Genomic DNA, 18,087 nt, shown 5'->3' with positions numbered 1-18,087 from the left:
AGCATTAGAATTTTCACACCCAAGAGCTGATTACCAAATGTTCACCCATTTATCAGCAGATAATATTAAGAAATTCATATTAAGCAATGGCAACAAGATGATAATGCATATCAGTGCTGTGTGTTCTGAAAGGTACTCAGTTTCAATTATCATGAACTGCTACCATCTATCATACCTCATTCTATGCAAGATACCTCACCAGCTACCAATCCATAAACAATAATGTTTCACATACTTCATAGAGTAGCTTAAAACACATCATGGTATGAAATAATTTGTATTACATAGTAATTTAATCCCTGGCCACAGGGTTAATGTTGGACAAAGTCTGGAAACTTTTCCAATTTGAATTACATACATTAACTTTGTCACACACCACAGCACTAATGCATGTATTACATCAGACATGCTCTAATTTAAAATCAAAACAAAAAAGTTGTTGCAAAAATACATGTCACCAATGTGGAACACATTCAAGATTGTATAAAAAGTACTGAACTGATATCCCAAAACAGGTATATTTAAGCAGTACATAAGGAAAGATTAGTTTTAATATGAAACAGTCATTTAAGTCACATACAACATGATAAGAAGCATGACTTCCTTTTTTAAAAATGTTACACCAATACTTGTACTGACAGGCAATGTTTATTTATAAAATGAAAGGCATATATTAAATGCAGATGTGTTACTGTATTAAGTTGGAATAAAGACAAATGTTTAAAAGGTGCTACATTTTAACACCACTGATTTTGTAAAAATCTCAAACCATAAAAGCATTTCACTTGCAAACATCACAGGCTCCAAACTGCAAACACTTTAGAACATTCTTGACTGTGTGCATGCAGTTTCACTGACTTCATTAATTCTCACATGCTTGCAATTAAGCCTGAAAAATGTGATTAAAAAACTGATTCTTAGATTAAAAACTTCAGAGGTCACAAAGTATAATCTTCTTTGAGCAGCCCCCAAAATTATATTTTATTTTAAGTAGGGCAAACTTCATTACTTTTCTCTAACTTCTTACATCTGAAGATGAAGATCTGAATAATAACTAGGCCTTTAAATAACCTTTGGAAGTAAGCATCAGTCCCATCTTCTTTCAGAAGAGACAGGCACAGTTAACCTGCTAGTTTCACGTTGTAGAGGGAATGAGTAAAACAGGAAGAAACAGGATTTTTGCTACCTGCCCTCTCATCTGTATCCAGCACAATCACTTACATGTTTTCTCATTTAAAATTGGTAACTAGCAAAAAAGTATTAAGGACAGCACAATTTATACCTGTTTATTTCAGCCTGGGGGGGAAAAAATTTGGGAGCAAGATAAGGCTGCATTTCTGATCATGACCAGAAACTATTTTAAAAGGACACAGGCATTTCCCATAAAAATGTTAAGGTTTGCAAGATTTACAAAATCTTTGCAATATTTTTGGTGTGCAGCACCAGTACAGTCTAAATCACAGTAATGAAAGAAGCACATGAGAGTTCAATACAAATTGTTTCATGTACTACAAAACCTCACCTATTCTAGTCAGCCCTGCCCCCCTCCCTCCCACCTATCATTCTAGAACTAACTTCTAATGCTAATCAGCTGACATTTTCCTAGTACCTTACTAATTAAACATGATTGCTGTTTTTCCTGTGCATACTTGAACTACTACTTAGTCATCACATGCAGAGAAAACCAAAATATAATTGCTCTCTAGATAAAGAATTCAAGTATGCCGAGAGCATATCAGTAGGGCAAGCATATTGGCAGGATGACTTCTGGAGATCCTTGTCAGTCTTATCTCTAGGATCAGTGTGCTAACAAGTGTGGGGATGGTTGTTCATTTGTTTTTATTTTATATCATTGACATTTGCTAATGCCATGAACTTACAGGTTAATAAATGCAGAGAATTTACTGGGTTACAAACCCAATATAATACCAGTTTAGAAAAACCTAAAATAAATTGTTAGAATAAGTTTCACAAACACACAATTTAAGGCCTTATAAAATGATATTCCAGTTGATTTTAAGTATTTAAGAACACTATATTTAAATAACAATGTCCCAACAGCTAATCTAGAAAACAGTTGCCTAACTTCATGTTGGGTTGAGGAAAAGATTAAGAAATACATGGCTATTTTAAATACAATGTCTGCTCCAAAATGTTAAAACAGGAATTGGACTTCTGAGAATAAATGCCCCAAAATCTTCTCACAAGAGGCATGGGGTGTGGGAGTGGGAAAGGTAACACTATCATCATTTGAACTTTGGTTGAATTTTCACTGAGCAAAATTTTTTTTTCATTTACATTACTGTGTGAACCAGCTCCACTATGTTCACAGTGCTAGTTCTTGCACAGATTAAACTGATTCCCAGAGGAACAAATCTACCTAAACAAGGTTCAGTTTAATTGCTACTTCAGGTACCAAAAGCAAATTCAAAGCCTGTCAGTCATTAGGAAAACTACTGAAGAATAAATCTCTCTAACAGAGGTTGTTGCTTGTTTGATTTTTTTGTTGGTGGTTTTAAAATCATACCTATAACAAAACAAGTCTAATTAACGTACTAAATTAAAGCAACTAGTGAGGAACACAGCGGCTCTGGATCTATCGTACACTTTACATCTCCATACAGGAAAATTCTGAAGATATGAAATATGTCACTTACACTTCAGACATTATTTTCTTTTTCCTGATGAGAGGCAAGCAGAAAAAAAAAAAACCAAAAAACCTGCACTTACATAGCAAAACTTTCACTTTTAAAATAAAACAAGTTGTGTAGATCTGCACAGTATCTTCTAGGAATGTACACAGTAGAGCCCATTTAAAATCAAACATGATGGTGAGCTATCAAACAGGCCTTAATTTCACTCATTAGCACATCTTATCATAAAAACTACCTCTTTATTAGATGACTGTATTCTCTATAAACTCCTATATCCTTCATCATCAAAGACCTGAAAAATTTATCACATTAAGGAACATGACTAGTACCTGTAAGCTTGACATATGATTTAATTGCTATTTAAAGACTGTTTCCAGCACAGTGGTACATATTCCAAGCAGTGCCTCCTTTTATTAATTCAAAACTGTATTCTCTCAAAAGAAACTTTTTCAGTTGCACATGCAACTTCATCACACCGCTAAGGCTGAACTGTTCAAGGCTAGATAATTCCCAACATTCAAAAAAGAAGGTGTTATTTTTGAGATCAAGAATAAAATCAAATTACCCTTATTAAAATTTAATTTCTTAGTATTACACATGGAGCTCTAGTGCCATTCATTCTCAGTAGGATATCAGTTTTAGCAAAGGCGATAAACTTCTGACTACTTAGTTCTGATGTGAGCTAAACTCACCTGATATGACAGCTGTATTTTCTTTCTTCACCTTAGATTTCCCACCCTCTCACTGCAAAACTGCCTGAGGCAGTGGTGGGAATTTAGTTTTAAGACTTTGCTAGCCAAACTATCATGCAATTTGGAGGCTGTGCAGAGCACACTCCATTGCCTTACCCCCTCCTTCATGCCAAGTGGACTGTGTAAGCCCAGGGTGACTGAGCAGGCTGGAGCTGACAGCCCGAGAAGCTGGGCAGGATTTTCTGTTAACTACTTCATCCACAATTCTCAGGCAGCACTGAGGCAGGAGACTGGAACCATCAGTGAGAAAGAATGAGAGAGAAGTGCATGACTGCACAACCATGACAAGATGCAAAGACTGTATCCCAAGGTATGTCCTCAAGATAAATGAATTAAGGTTACATGTGCAACCCTAGTTTTGGCATTCTCTAGATTTAAAGCAGTGGACTTCATAAACTCAATGTGTTCTCTTTCCAATTTAATCCTATTTCACAACAATTTCCAAATAATGCAAGACCAAGCAAGAGCCTTCAGCAAGGAATTGCTGAGAAGCCAAGAGATTATTGCCTTTTCAAGGAAACAGCAATGTGTAACAGTTAGTGGGTTTCATTGTGTTACTAAGCATGAATTCATGATTTTGAATAGCACATTAATGCTTTACTTCAAAAATAGGTAAAAGCACAAACAAAATTCTCCGTATTTACCCTAAAATAACAACTATTAGTACTGCACATTCCTCCATGTCATCTCTACTATATTCAAAGAAAGGCTAGCAAGAACATCAATAACAGACATTCATGCCAAAAGAAAAAAACAAAGTAATGAGTACTTGCAAATATAGTACCATTAAAACCAAGCACTAAATGCTAGTGTTAGTTAACACATTAATACACACTAGCAAATTAGGGCTATTCATACAGGCACATTTTTTCCTTCAATAATATTGTCATGGTCATCCTACTCCCGATCAATTGTCAGCTACAGTTTAATCAGAAACAAAAAATATTCCATCCTGTAAACCATTTGCACACATAAAACTAAGAGTACAAAAGCTGAGATGGAAGTTTATGAATGAAAACAGATTAGGGAAAAAAAGATGACACCAATCAAACACAACTGATTGTCTGCAGAAAGTGAAGTACCCAATTTGGAAGCGAATTTTCACAGCAAGTTTGCTGCAGGAGCACCCCTGGAGGCTGTCAGCCTTCCGTGTTCAGTGCAGGTGGCCCTGCAGCCTCCCTCGTGCGCATCAGCTGCACATCCTTGTCAGCCATGCAAGTGTCACAGCCCCACACCGCCGACGCCTCGGCCGTCAGCAGCCCGTAGGCCGACTCGGTCATGCCCGTACAGACCCGGTGGAACCACTTCTGACAGGAGGCTTCACACAGGATGGCATCCTGGTCATCATTGACTTCATGTGTACAAATTCCACACGGGTACACGGGTTCAGAGGACGAGTGTCCGTGACGACTGGGGTGGAGGGCTGCTTTGCTGCTCTTTTCAGAGTTGCATCCTTCTGCAGTACCTCGAGGCTGGCGGGACTTGCTCTGAGTCCCGTTTGAGTGGCCAGCATTGGTGTTATCAGCACTGTTAGAATGGCTGTTATCCTGATTCACCACATTGTTTCGAGTGACGTTTTTCAGGTCACTGTTACCTTGACTCACAACATCCTCTGTCCTGTGATGATGCTGATGAGCAGCAGTGTTCTGGCTGGATGCTTTGCTTGCACCTTGACTAAAGTCTTGCTTTTGTGCTGATGATTTTGTCTGGTTGTACGTGTTTGGTGGAGGAACAAAAGAATGGTTTGACTCTAGCTGAGAATTTGGAAAATTTGGATTGTTTCCAGGACCAAAGTTAGCTGGCACATCAGGGTGAGGTATCTGACCAGAATGGCCAAAGTTCTCCCCAGGATTTGGCCTGAAATGCTGAGCAGGCATATTGACATTCTGGTTTATCTGACCACTGCTGTAAGGTGGCTGATTCCCAAAACCTGGGTTATCGTGTGGACCAAAGCTGAAAGAGTGGGGTCGACTAAAACCCATGCCAACAGGGTTTTGAGGAAGAGGATGTGGCTGGTTTCTGAGGGAGTAAGAACCACCATATGGTGAGGACACTCTGGGCAGCATGTGAGGTGGCATTCTGAAAGTGTTATAGCCTCCAAAGCCAGGATAACCAGGATTACTAAAATATGGATTTCCTGAAGGAAGTGGTTTATAAGACACAGTATTATAGTTGTCATCAAATGGATTTGCAGCTACAAGGTGGTCAGAGCTTGGGTTCGGTGGTGGAGCATATTCAGATGGAGGAGGAAATGACGACCCCTACAAATATTTTAAATACAACATTTTAATTAGTTTTAGTATTTCCCTGCAAGACAGACCAACCACAAAGGTTCTGGATTAGCACTACAACTGCTGAAAGAACTGTACAGCTGTTATGTAAAATTCACCCACTGTACCCTGCCAGGCTGTCTGAAATTTCAGTACAGAGGCAGGAGAGGAAGTTGGGCTCCAGATAATGTGGTGATTTATAGTAGTCTCAGTGCCTTAGAAGTTGAAAATACTACTTGATATGTGACTTCTATTTCATAATCTTTTACAAAAGACAAGCAACAATACAGAAACCCAAGTGTCACAAGCACATACACAAAGTATTTCCAAATGCTGAAGAGCAGATTTGAAGCATTTCCTTAATTTCATTTTGGGTTCATGTTACTGAATATGCATCTCTTAAGACTTTCCACTTCTATGAGGATGTACAAACCTAAAAGTACTATAATGCTAAAAAAGGCATTTAGAATACAGGAGTCAGCAGACTGGTCTTTTCTGTAGTCTGTGGAATATTCTATGTTGTACTTTTCTATACCAAACAGAGCATTCAGTGATTGTGGACAGTCTGCACAGCACAGTCAGTAGGTGTGAAACACAAGGATTATGCTCTGGTTACAGAGCATAATCAAGTGTTTAATGGAGCCCAGAGCCTGTTTAAATGTCACCAGTGCAGTCCTACAATTGAAATTCATTCTAGACTAGCCTGTAGGGAACATCTACTGGACTCCCCCTCACACTAACTGCTCACAGAAAGCACTTCCTCCTAAGTACTAATAAACTAAGACTGAACATTTATTTAAAAAAAAATATTAACAATTGCTGCAGTGCACATTTTAACTGATCAGAAAGAACACAAGATAATCTGCATGTCCTCTAGTTATTACTATCCCAGAACACAAGGAAACTCCACCAAGAAAGAGCTGTGAAACCTTGTAAAGTAACTGATTATTTCTCAGAGCAGGTTTCAGCATGACTACTTTAAAACAAAACAAAAATGAAGAAAACAGATCCACATTTCAATGGACCCTGCATAGGCCTAAGAGAAAGTGATTGTTTTACCTACATAAATAAAGGTATTCCCACTGGGCTGTACCAAATTAACAAATACTCACTCAAAGCTGAATGAACACACAAAGGAAAACTTGGCACTGTAGATATCAAATTGCTTAAGATATTTTGAATTGAGGCTTTCTTTTCTGGAAAGAAAAACTGCACAGCAATGTCACATTGCAAGGATTCACTGGAAAGGAGCTGTACCTGCCTTAGCTTTTGCTTGAAAATCACCTGGGGAGTATGCCAAGAGTTTGGTCAAAGCATTAACAAACTGTACTGATTAATTAGCCCACAAGCCTAATCATAGAGGAATGAAAGTAAGGAGAGAAGTAGTCTCATGGCAACTACTCATGCTATACAGATTTCTACCAATGGCTACAAGTCATTAAAAAAAGTCTTTCTCAGAATCAAATCCCTATGGTAAAAATATAAGTTGTTGCAGTCTCACTGTGCTCCTCTCTTTATATGTCTTTGGCAACTTACAGGGATTAAAATAACTTCAGTGCAAATAACTAGTATTTAGGATGATTTCAGCTTCAAAGTAAAACTGAAATATTTGGTATGTAGCTGCAATTTGTGACAACAGACTGATATTCTGAACAATGAGAGACAGCCATACCAGCAAACAACATTTGAGTGCACTGTTTATTAAGAATTCAAAAGAAGCAAAGGGAATTTACCTGTGTATTTGCTTTGCGCTTTTTCTTATCAGGGCTTCCAAGCTGAACTCCTGGTCCTCCTAACCCATCCAATCCACTGTCACCACCTACAAGATGTCAATCAGTGCAACAGTGCATTAATTTTCTTGCAGACTGTATTTTAAGTTTGTCTGTAACTACCACAGCCTCAGACACCTGTTACAAATAATGAACTTGCATTGACTCTGGTGCCTTATGTTGCAAATCCTAAAGGAGCACACATCTGGAGATAAACTACCATCCCTCCTATGCCTCTGTCTACTACCACTTTCATGTCCCATTCATGCTCATTCTTATGGAAATAAGCATTTCCATTTATTTTATTTTTATCTGTCCCTTGGTTCTTAACATCTCCACGTCAGCAGTTAGAAGTATTTCTATTTCTTGTTTGCATAAATCATAAAACTCTCAAAAGAACTGCAAAAAGCCATGTCTAAAACTCACCTCTTATTTAACTCACACAGACACAGCATTTATCAAGCTCAGTATAGCAATATGCAACAGAGTGTTACAACCCACCATGAAGGAAAAGCAAACAGTAGAAAAATCACTTAAAACCTGCCATGTTGTTTAGACAAATCTCCAGGGCATCAAATCTAAATTTCACTAAATGCAAGACTTGACCAAACAAAAAGACACCTGCCAATAATAAATGAACCAGCCCAGCTCTGCAGAAACCTCACAGAATAACTGAGCAAGATTGGCACAAAAAGAAGTAAGGAATGCTCATTTGACTGGTTGCTCAATCAGACTTGACCCTGAGCAGTACAAAAAGATATCTGTACTTCACCTGGGATTCTTCACCTTTCACAACAGTGGGACAAGCTCTCAAATTTGTACAGATTGTGGCTTTCATTTTTAAAACCCTAGTTAGACCATAGGTGAAAAATGAATCTAGCAGACCCAGTCAGTCTGTCTTCATGGGCTCAAGCAAAATTGCCACACTATGGGAATGCAAAGAAAACCTTGAGCTGAGTATGAGAAGCATTTTCCGGTGATATTAGAGGAACATATTTAATGTACTAACATCATTTTATTAAGAAACTATATTAATCCTTTTTTTCCCAGGCCCATTAAGATAACAGCTTATTTGCTCTTTTATATAAATATATAGTAACAGAACAGTAAGTAGGTAATCCAACCTAAAAATTTGACTGTTGTTTGTTTAAAATTGATATTCAGAATATGAGTCAAACTTTATCAAGATGCAAGCACCCAGCTGAACACACAGATCTTCATTACCAAAGACAACCTGCAGATAACTGTGAATTATCAACAGTATTATGCAAAGCAGCACAACATATGACATTACACTGCTCTGTCAGACAGCTGCTCCCAGCAGACAGCTAAACCAGCTTTAGGACTAGTCAGCAATGTAACACAAAATCTCTTCTCACAGGGAAGCAGCAGTCCTACTCTACACAGACCATAATATCCAAGTTATTTGAAATATTCCTGATGCAAGGAGGCCTGACAAATCAACACCCGTCAAATTTTAAGTCTGAATTTCAAAGACAAGGGCATGATGCCACAAACATGTTCTCAAAGTAAACTCAAGCTTGCACATAGCACATTGTGGTCTAAGATACCATCAGAGAAACTAGGGTTTACTCTTGAAAAAGAGACCTTTTTGCTTTGATTTAGAATATAAAATCCTGCATATACTTAGTGTGCTATGAAGCACTGCCACTGCATTACCTGTAGATACTAAATGATTACAGCATAAAGTTTTACAAAAAAAATGATGGCAAATTTCCCCTAAATTACAACTCTATAAATCATCTTCTTTATAATCTATTTTCTCAAAACTGTTCCTGCAATTCCTATCATCTTCTTCTCCAGTGTTCCTGTAAGTTTACACTAAATTTAGTGTAAGACTGCACTTTGAACACTACTCCTCACAACTGCACAAATCATACTCCTGTGCTCTTAAAACATAAATTATGTTAACCAATGAGAGCAAAACACTCCAAATATCCAGATTGCTTTTAATAAATTCAACAACCCAGTAAATTTGAGAAAAATAGAATACTGAGGGTCATACACAAGTGCTGGTTTAGAGCAGCTGAAGTTAAAACTTCATAAAACTATGCATAAACTACCTCTCTGGGGTATCATTCTTCAAAAGCATAAGCATATGAACATTAGAATTCCAGTGACAAGTTCCATCAATTTCTACCTGAATTACTTTCACTGGTGAAGCTGTTCACATGCCTTGGTTTACAGAGGGGAGTCCTGTGTCTGGAAAGGCACAAAGCTTTTGTATTTTCAGTTCTCACTGTGTGAGGCCAATGATTTAATTCAGCCCTAAGAATCTATATTTTCCCTGTGGGTTCTATAATGATTTAATTTATACATGAAAGGAAACAGAATGTTAGTCCTAGCATACCTCCAAAAAAAGAGTGAATAAGGCTCATTTTCATGAAGCCAAAATAAACTTTCCACAAAGTCACTTTTGGTACCTACCACAAAGACTTTCATTAAAGGTGTACCAAGCATTTTGGAACACTGCACTAATGAAAAATTATTCCTTGTCTGAGACTAATTTTTCAGGCAAAAATACAATCCTTTTGACTGGGACATCATCTATCTCATGGATCTAAATAACTATAATGGATCTGATAACTATTCTCCTATTAAACTACAAATAAAATTAATTTCAGCCATTCACACTTGGGCAAAGGAGAAGAGATAAGCCTCATGTTCTCTTTCACTTCACACATACCTAAGATGTACATTTTCAGCATTAGTTAGGAGAACTGCAAGTTACAGTTCTGTTTACACATTAAGGGATTTTGACTTTGCACATAATTTATGCCATACTTAACATACTGCAAATACAGTATGGAATATTTTCATATTCACTGACAAATCTCTGTCTACGTTTTTAGAGGATGGATGCCAGAATCTTTTTAAACAGTGCTTTATCTCAGTAAGAACATTTTCCCGAGAAACATAAATGGCTGAATAAACTTTTCATTATAGCTAGAAAACTAAAAATAGTGTCATTTCAACCAGATTTGGTAAGCCTATTCTGTGGCCCTGAGACAGTAAACAGTTTTGATATTAAGCTGTAATCGGGTGGAAGTCGGTGGGTAACTCCAGCGTGTGAAACTATACATGCTTAAATATTTGCAGAATCAGGGCTTGAGAGTGGAGGAGTCTAATGAATTCCAGTCTCCTTTGTAACACTGCTGTGTGTTTTCATTCTCTCATTTTCAAGCTCGCAATCCAGCTGTTACTATAACAGTTTTAGAAAAGCAAACTGTAAATCAATGACAATATGCACCGTGGAATCCACACCTTTTCCCACTTACCCAACCAGAAAATTCTTAAAACATCAAGAACAATGGAATTCTAGAGGCAAAACAGGAGACAAGAAAAAGAGAAGCACTAAATTGCAAATTTTATAATTTTGCCATGATTTTCATTCAACTCTGTCACCCATCCTGCTGTCTTGGATTATTTCATTCAGAAAGGCATTTCTGTGTCTGAGGACTATAAGCACACAGCCATCACTCCGCAGGCTGATACGACACTGCCATTAAAGTCAGCTGCACTGCCGAAGTCAGAGACCCTGCATTTCTGCCCTTCTCCCTACACCTCTGAAAGAAACGCATACTTCAAACCTCGCCAGAGCCACACACCAGGGCTACTAGCGAAGAATATTCCGTTTTCTTTTTTTTTTTTTTTCTCCGAAAACGGAAAGACAAAACCCCAGCTAGACTCAAGCACAGGAGGCAGGACTGGGGGCAGAAGAGAGAACACTCAAGTGTAATTTACGAGCTCTGCATCAGCACGAACTCGGACATGTGGCACCGCCGCCGTATTCCCTTGCACCAGCAGTATGCTCGCTGCATACTAATGTGCCGCACATCCCCAGACACACAAGAGACAGGACCGCTCGCCGCCCTCCCCCGCGGGGCACACCTGCGCGCACAGCCGGCCCCGGGGCTGCTCTGCAAGGCCCGCAGGCTGCGGGAGCCCGGCCGGGCCCCACCGACCAAACTTGGAGCGGCCCCGGAGCGCCGGCCCCGCCGCAGCCGCGGGAGGGAGCGCGGGAGGGAGCGCGGCGGGGGCGGCGCGGCTCGGGCAGCGGCGGGGCGCGCATCCCGCGGCTCGGCCGGCGCTCCGCTCGGGAGCCAGGCCCCAGCGCCGGCCGCCCCCGGGCCCGGCCCAGCCCGCGCCGTACCTCGGGATCTCTTCAGCGCGATGGGGTCCTTCTCCTGTTCCGCTGACATTACAGACAGCAGCGCATGGCTCCCAAGGCGGCAAGAATCGAGGCTCTTTGATGCTGCTGCCGCCGCCGCCGCCGGCCCGCACCCCGCCCCCTCCGCCCCCGCCTCCTCCGCCGCCGCCCCCGCCCGCTGCTGCCGTAGCCGCCGCCGCCCCGGCAGCGGAGCTACGAGACTTTGCAAAGTTTGGGCGCGGGAGGGCTCCTCCGCAGCCCGCGGCGGGGGCCAGGCCGGGCGCGGTCCGGCCAGCGGAGCGCCGCTGCCCGGAGGCCGCCCGGGGGTCCGCGGAGCGCCGAGCCGCGCCGGGCAGCGCCCCCGCCGCCGGGGCTGCCGGGCCCCGCGCAGCGCCCCCGCCGGACGCCGAGCCCCCGCTGCCCGCCGGCTCCCGGGCGCGCAGGGGCGGCAGCGCCCGCGGGGCGCTCCGCGGGGCCGGCCCCGCTCCCGCCGTGAGCCCGCCGGGACTGCCGGCCCGGCCGCGCCGCCGCTCGCAACAAAGGCGCCGCCACCCTCCGCTCGGCCGCCCCCGGGCTCGGTCCGGCCGCGGGACAGCCCGGGGGGAACCGGGGCCGGCAGCGCCCGTGAGCGCGGGGCCGCGGCAGGAGCGGGGCAGGAACCGCCGTGTGGGGGGAGTCGCTGGCCGGGACCGGCTCCGGTTCAGCGGCTCCGCGGCGCCGCACGTGCCTCGCCCCGGCTGCGGCTCCCGTTCTCCCGGCCCGCCGGTGCCTGGAGCGCTGAGCACCGCGCTCCGGCTGCGGGGACCCTTCCCCGGGGAGCGGCTCCCTGCACCGCTGTTACCGCGGGTACCGCACAGTCACTGGGCCCAGCCCGTGCCCTCACAGCGTCGGTAAACCTTCGGAACCCTTGAGAACACGGGGACAGACAAAGCGCTGCCGGTGTCGGTGTGTTCTTGTACAAACACATTGTGCCTCAGTTTCCCATCTTCTGAAGCAGCTCTGTTTCCGCGGTGTTACTTTTGGAGTTCTTACTCTAGATCGAAATTGTTAATCAACTGCATTAAAAGTACCATTTGAATCAAGATTCGTTCTCCCTATAAGGATAAAAAATGCCCTGCTGTACAGTATGCAGTGTGCTCACGTGCCTGACTTCAAAATACTTGGTGGTGCTATTTCCTTACGTACCTTCTTGCTAGATGGATAGTTGATACTTTTCCAGTATTTGGAACACCTTTTCCAAGGGGAAAAAGTTACCTTCACGTAAAGGTTAAGACATTAGCATGGCTATTAGTTAGACATGTAAAATGCAGAAGTAGAGTGGAGAAAGTAATTCAATCTGTGTTGGTTTATATCCTTCCCTAGACATCATTTTTATTTGTTCAGAGTCTCTTACTTTGCAGCAATCCCAGATGTGCACACCTCGAAGTACAGCACACTGCCAGTATCCTCACGGGATGTGCTGCTTGATTTTGTGTAATCTTACTGAAGAGAAGTAGAGCCTTTCATTAGCAAGGTGGGTGTGAGCTTGTCTATATTTGGAGGAAGATGTGCCTTATCCGTGAAGAGATTTGCATTTTCCGTGGCAGAGCTTGCTGCAGGCCCAGCGGATCCTCCCGGGCTGCAGGAGCTCTGTGCGCGGCTGCCGTGTAGTGCCGTGTAGACTGTAATTATGGATGCGCAGATTGATGTCACCGACTCTGTAAAGATTCCTACGGGGAGATTGTCTGCATCAGAAATGGGAGCTGGGAATTCAAATTTGACCCAGTGCTCTAGTTGCAAAAAATTATGTCTGTTTTGCCGTTCATCCAAATGCAGTTTTTAACTGGCTCAGGTCTTTTGTAAGCAGTCTGAGAATCCTGTTGGACTCACTTCTAAACTCTCTTTGGAAATAGCTGATGTGGTGTTGGAAAGAAGTTGGGAAAAATTCACTGGCTCAGGTGCCTGCTACATCAGCATCCCAAATATTTCCCAAAAAATCTACAGAAGTTCTCATTATGACACACTATTCACCACCTGATAAGCCTCACTGCTCATTGGCTGTCCTTAAAATTACTCAATTTCTTCCTCTCAAAAGTTGGCATTAATTAAGAAGGCTTAGGGGTAGTTAGCAACCTTGTAACATCTAAGTGGGAGTTACCAAGAACAGAGACACAAAGCTCTTCATAGAAGAGTGTGGCAGAAAAATTAGACTCATAATTTGAACTGAGCTTTCAACAGGGCAAAACCCAGAGTAGTCCAGTCCAAGGTCAGCATTAGACTTGCTTTGTGCAGGAGGCTGGACTCAAAGTCAAGACCTCCAAAGTCCTTTTGAACTGTCATGATGTTGTCATTCTGAAATAATTTTCTTCTTTTTAACAATAACCAACCACACATAAAGCTCTTCCTGCCTGCTGGAATATTTAGTTGTGAACAAACACTTGTTCAGTATAACCAATCCTGACTGAAAAGGGTGAGATAAAAGTAACTTCAACCATTCATCAGACCTAAAAGTGTTATTAAGTGCAGAGGAGCTGGTTTGATAACTTCTAGGTTCTTTTCCATATGAATTCAGGTTAAAAAGAAGGCTACCAAAAGTGTTTTCTTGTGCAAAATACCAGAAGGCAGAGAAGTTTTTTTTATTAATTGTTGTCATAGCATCTGAACATTCAACACTAACATTTCAGGAGACAAATATCAATTAGACTTGGATCCTTAACAGATTTTTACAGCATTTTTTTCGTGTGTATCTACTGCATATCTCAGGAGCAGAGAGTAGCAGAACATAGAAGCCCATTTTGTCAACATATGAATGTAGTAGAAGTGCTAGTGGAAAAAAATATAAACATCTTAAAGAAATTTACTGATGTTTAAGGAATTCTGAAAAGGAAAAAGTGAAAGATTTGTTCTGTTTCATGTTATGGAGGCCAAGATACTATCTCAGAGGAAGAAAATTAGGCAATAAAGAAGAAAGTATGACATCAAAAGAAAAAAAGCCAGAAACTGGCTAAACTGTGTAAACTGTGCCACTTCCAGTACCAGGGGAAAATCCAGATGTTTTGCTCTCATGTAAGCAATGTATGTTGAAAATACAGAAAATTCTCAAATACATCCAGAGCTCTATTCTGATTTAGCAGCTCACTGCAGGAGGTTTCCTACACAGAGAAATCAAGCCCTGTGGGATGGGCACGGACTGGGAGAAGCAGCTCTGCAGAAGGGCAGGGCAGGGAACAGCATCTGGCAGCACCTGGGCAGCTTTCCTGGCATATGGACACACAACTTGAGCAGCCAGTAGTCTCTCCCACCTGGATAGAAAGTGTTGAGCTGGAAAAAAAGGAACACATTTAAGGAAATTTGGATTGCAATAGTCTTAGCTTGCAGCAGTGTTCCAGCATCAGTAGATTCAATTCCCCCACTTGCTATGAGGGAAAATATACAATAATTCATTTCTCTAAAAGTCCTCTTTTCATGTTATACAAATTTAAGTGCTAATTCTACAACCTTGTACATTGTTTCACAGCACCACTGTGATAAACAGGATTGTTTATCAAAGCTGGAGGGAGTTTCTATCAGGCCTGAGACAACACTGAAAATCTGGGTTTGTTTTTCTGCTGGAGTTACATCCCTGCTCCAGACTCATTTGCTCTCCTCCTCCACACCTCCCTTTGTTGTAAAACTGAGCACGTGCATGTTGGTAAGTTACACTGAGATGTGCTTTGGATGCTGTTTCAGCCTGGCTGGTTATGCAGCTGGTGCTGCTCTGGGACAATGTGTTAGACAGGCTCCTTGTGGGTCTGTCAGATGCAGAGCATCTCTGCCAACCCAAGGCTGTAGCTGTAACTGAAGCAGCTCGAGCATGAGTCATTGGAGCCATTTCAGTGCAAACTGCTCTGCCTGCTGGTGAATGCTGCATCTGTTCTGCTGATCTAAACCAGGCCTCACCAGCACACGTCTGACTCGTCTCTGCTTTTAATCAGCAAAAATTAGGACTGTCTAAACTTCTGCACTGGCCACTTAGCCACGTAATATAAAGTACAAAATACAAAACAGGATCTAATTAATAGTTTATTCATGTTTAACTTTAGTCTGAAATGAATACAAAACTGTTTGTAGGAAAAAAGTGCAAAATGTGTTGGCTTATGAATTTATCCATCAAAGAACGTGTGTTTTTATCTGTAGCCAATTACATGAGTTTTCTTCCATATGACACAAGTCTGAGAATGATCATGCCATTGTCTAATCACATTGCAAATCACTGGCTGATGAAACACATTTTTTTAAGCTTTGCAAGACAAGTTATTAGTGAACTGATCAAAAAATGTCACAGCTGTACAAAGGCCACTCTAGTGTCATATCTATAGTGGAACAAAATTTTTAAACTTCAAAAGAAGCTCTTAGTTATGAAACCTAGTGAGACTAATTGATTTTTTTTTTTTTTTTGAGTGCATATTTATTTTTTCAGCTCACATCTAAAACATGTATATGCTGAAGTATCTCAGAAAAAAAAATCTTTCATGCACTCAGATACTCTTGCCAAAAATACACAACTCACAAAGTTAAAACCTACAATTTCCCAATAGTTTTAAACTATAAAATTTTATATGCAATATATAAAAAATTAATTAGTACCTAAATAATTAAAATATAAAGAAGATATTTATTATCTAGGAACTTAAGTTTAATTATTGTAGTTACAGCTATACATATGCCAAAGAACAAAAGTTTTGACAAGAAATCCAGTGTGTGTATATGGATTAATAAAACCTCATTTGATCTTCAAGTCACCAAGGCAGATAAAACCTCTATGATAAGTAAAAGGGAACTTTCATTTTGTCTCATTAACTGCAATATAATACATTTTAGAAAGGGAGAAATACATGTTTAAGTAACCTTTGAAGGCTTCTCTGCAAAATGGACTTTGGCCTAATCTGAGGGGGGGTCGTCTGTTGAGCAAGGAACAGTGAGATGGGGACACTCTGTGGGGAAAGGAAAGAAATGCAATTTCTTGCTCTTTCTGCATCATCATATTGAATCCTTTGCATTTTCCTGTTTATCATGGTCTGAAGAAAAGAGAGGGAAGCATTTAACTCCTTCACTTCATTGCTTACAAAATGCCAAATGGAAAAAAAAAATCACAAACATTGTTAGAAAGTGCAGCAAAAAAACCTCCACTATGAAATCTCTTCTGCCATCCTTTGAGAGGAGATAACAAATCCAACTTCATTCCCTCTTTTGTTTATTGTGCACTAAAGTAGGGAAGAACACAAGAACAGATAACTAAATATTCCTAAGTACACCATGACCTAGTTAGATGGATGCTGCACTCACCCATTACATCTGAGAGGAGCCTCCCTAATCCCCAGGCTAAAATTCACATGAAATCCAGGATTTCAAGAAAAGAATGTAGAATTATTTAAAAGATATGCATTATCTGGCTGCAAACACCAAACTGGATTAAATTACTTGGTGTGTATTATGTCTAGTGGGGACAATTCCAAATCAGAAATTTAGAGGCAGAGGTTTTAGGATGCTATACAGCTGTTCCTCTGGAGATCCTGTAATTTTCTTATCTGCAACTGCAGGGCTGGGCTCTAAGTTTTGGCCCAGCTGAGCTACAGAGAAGAAACATCCTCATAAACTCTTAAAACCTTATTGAATGCTAAACCAAGTTGCAGAGTGCTCTCATTAAAAGGCTGTTTCCAGTCATTCCCACCATAACTGGCAACCTTCTCCCTTGGGCTGAGAGCTGTGGCAGCAGCCAGCACTGCTGGGTCCTGGCAGGGAGGGACTGAGCCTTTCCCAGCACAGGTGAACTCCTGGGGACTGGCCAGGCTTGCCAGCTGTGCTGGGCTGGCTTCAACACTCTGACCTTCTGCACTGATTTTATCCTACCCTGGCTACACCACAAAGGTGGAGAAGCAGCTTATAAAAAAAATGAGAGTGCTTTCCTGTTTAATAGAGCCATTTTTCTCTAAAGTGTTTTAAAAGCCAGAATTCTTCCTGTTATGAACTAGAGGTTGTCTTGCTTTTGATTTATCAGAAGAATTTTAATTTAAATACTTAGAAACTCAAGCCTGGGGTTTACTTATCCTTTGAAGCTGAAAATCTCAATCTCAAGGGATTCATTCTGCCTTGACTGTGGGTTTTGTGTAAAGCAAAGCCAGATTGTTTTATTTGGTAGAGACCGAGCAAGCTGTTACTGACTTTTAAATATTCAGGACCTATTCCAAAGCAGGATGGTTGCTAACATGAATAATTTTAATGGATTTTTATTTTTAGTATTATTATTATTATTTTGCAGTCTGTGCTGTAAACTATCTTACTTCCAACTTCAGTTGCATAACCTATCATAAGGAAGGCTATGAACAAGTAGCTCAGTGAGATTGTTTTATACTATTGTGTCTGTAAACTGCAAAAAGTGAGGAGGCAGCATAGATTGAGGTTTGTCACTTATCCCCTGGTGATAGTTTTCAGCAACCAGGGGGGTAATCTCCT

The 18,087-nt window shown here is 41.3% G+C and overlaps 2 protein-coding genes across 2 annotated transcripts in view; both read right to left on the bottom strand.

Annotated features, from left to right (window-relative positions):
• Positions 1-18,087, bottom strand: part of RAB27A (RAB27A, member RAS oncogene family) — a 276,869-nt gene that overhangs the window by 74,845 nt on the left and 183,937 nt on the right. The window lies entirely within an intron of this gene.
• PYGO1 (pygopus family PHD finger 1) lies at positions 1,028-11,867 on the bottom strand. Its single transcript, XM_056499951.1, has 3 exons — positions 11,620-11,867; positions 7,410-7,495; positions 1,028-5,667 (listed from the first exon to the last, which is right to left on the bottom strand). Exons 1-3 carry the CDS (start codon positions 11,666-11,668, stop codon positions 4,546-4,548), a joined length of 1,257 nt encoding a protein of 418 aa, XP_056355926.1. The 5' UTR covers positions 11,669-11,867; the 3' UTR covers positions 1,028-4,545.

This window comes from Oenanthe melanoleuca, chromosome 10 (genome assembly GCF_029582105.1).
Source record: "Oenanthe melanoleuca isolate GR-GAL-2019-014 chromosome 10, OMel1.0, whole genome shotgun sequence".
NCBI lineage: Eukaryota > Metazoa > Chordata > Aves > Passeriformes > Muscicapidae > Oenanthe > Oenanthe melanoleuca.
The sequence above is the reverse complement of the archived record's forward strand: the minus strand, read 5'-3'. Positions and strand labels throughout refer to the sequence as shown.

What these genes read in the sequence shown, in the direction of transcription:
- PYGO1 (XM_056499951.1), bottom strand. Translation starts at nt 11,668, where the DNA reads ATGTCAGCGGAACAGGAGAAGGACCCCATCGCGCTGAAGAGATCCCGA. An exon ending in CGCGCTGAAGAGATCCCGAG is followed by an intron (nt 7,496 to 11,619) that starts GTACGGCGCGGG and finishes GACATCTTGTAG; the next exon opens with GTGGTGACAGTGGATTGGAT. An exon ending in AGCGCAAAGCAAATACACAG is followed by an intron (nt 5,668 to 7,409) that starts GTAAATTCCCTT and finishes AAATATTTGTAG; the next exon opens with GGGTCGTCATTTCCTCCTCC.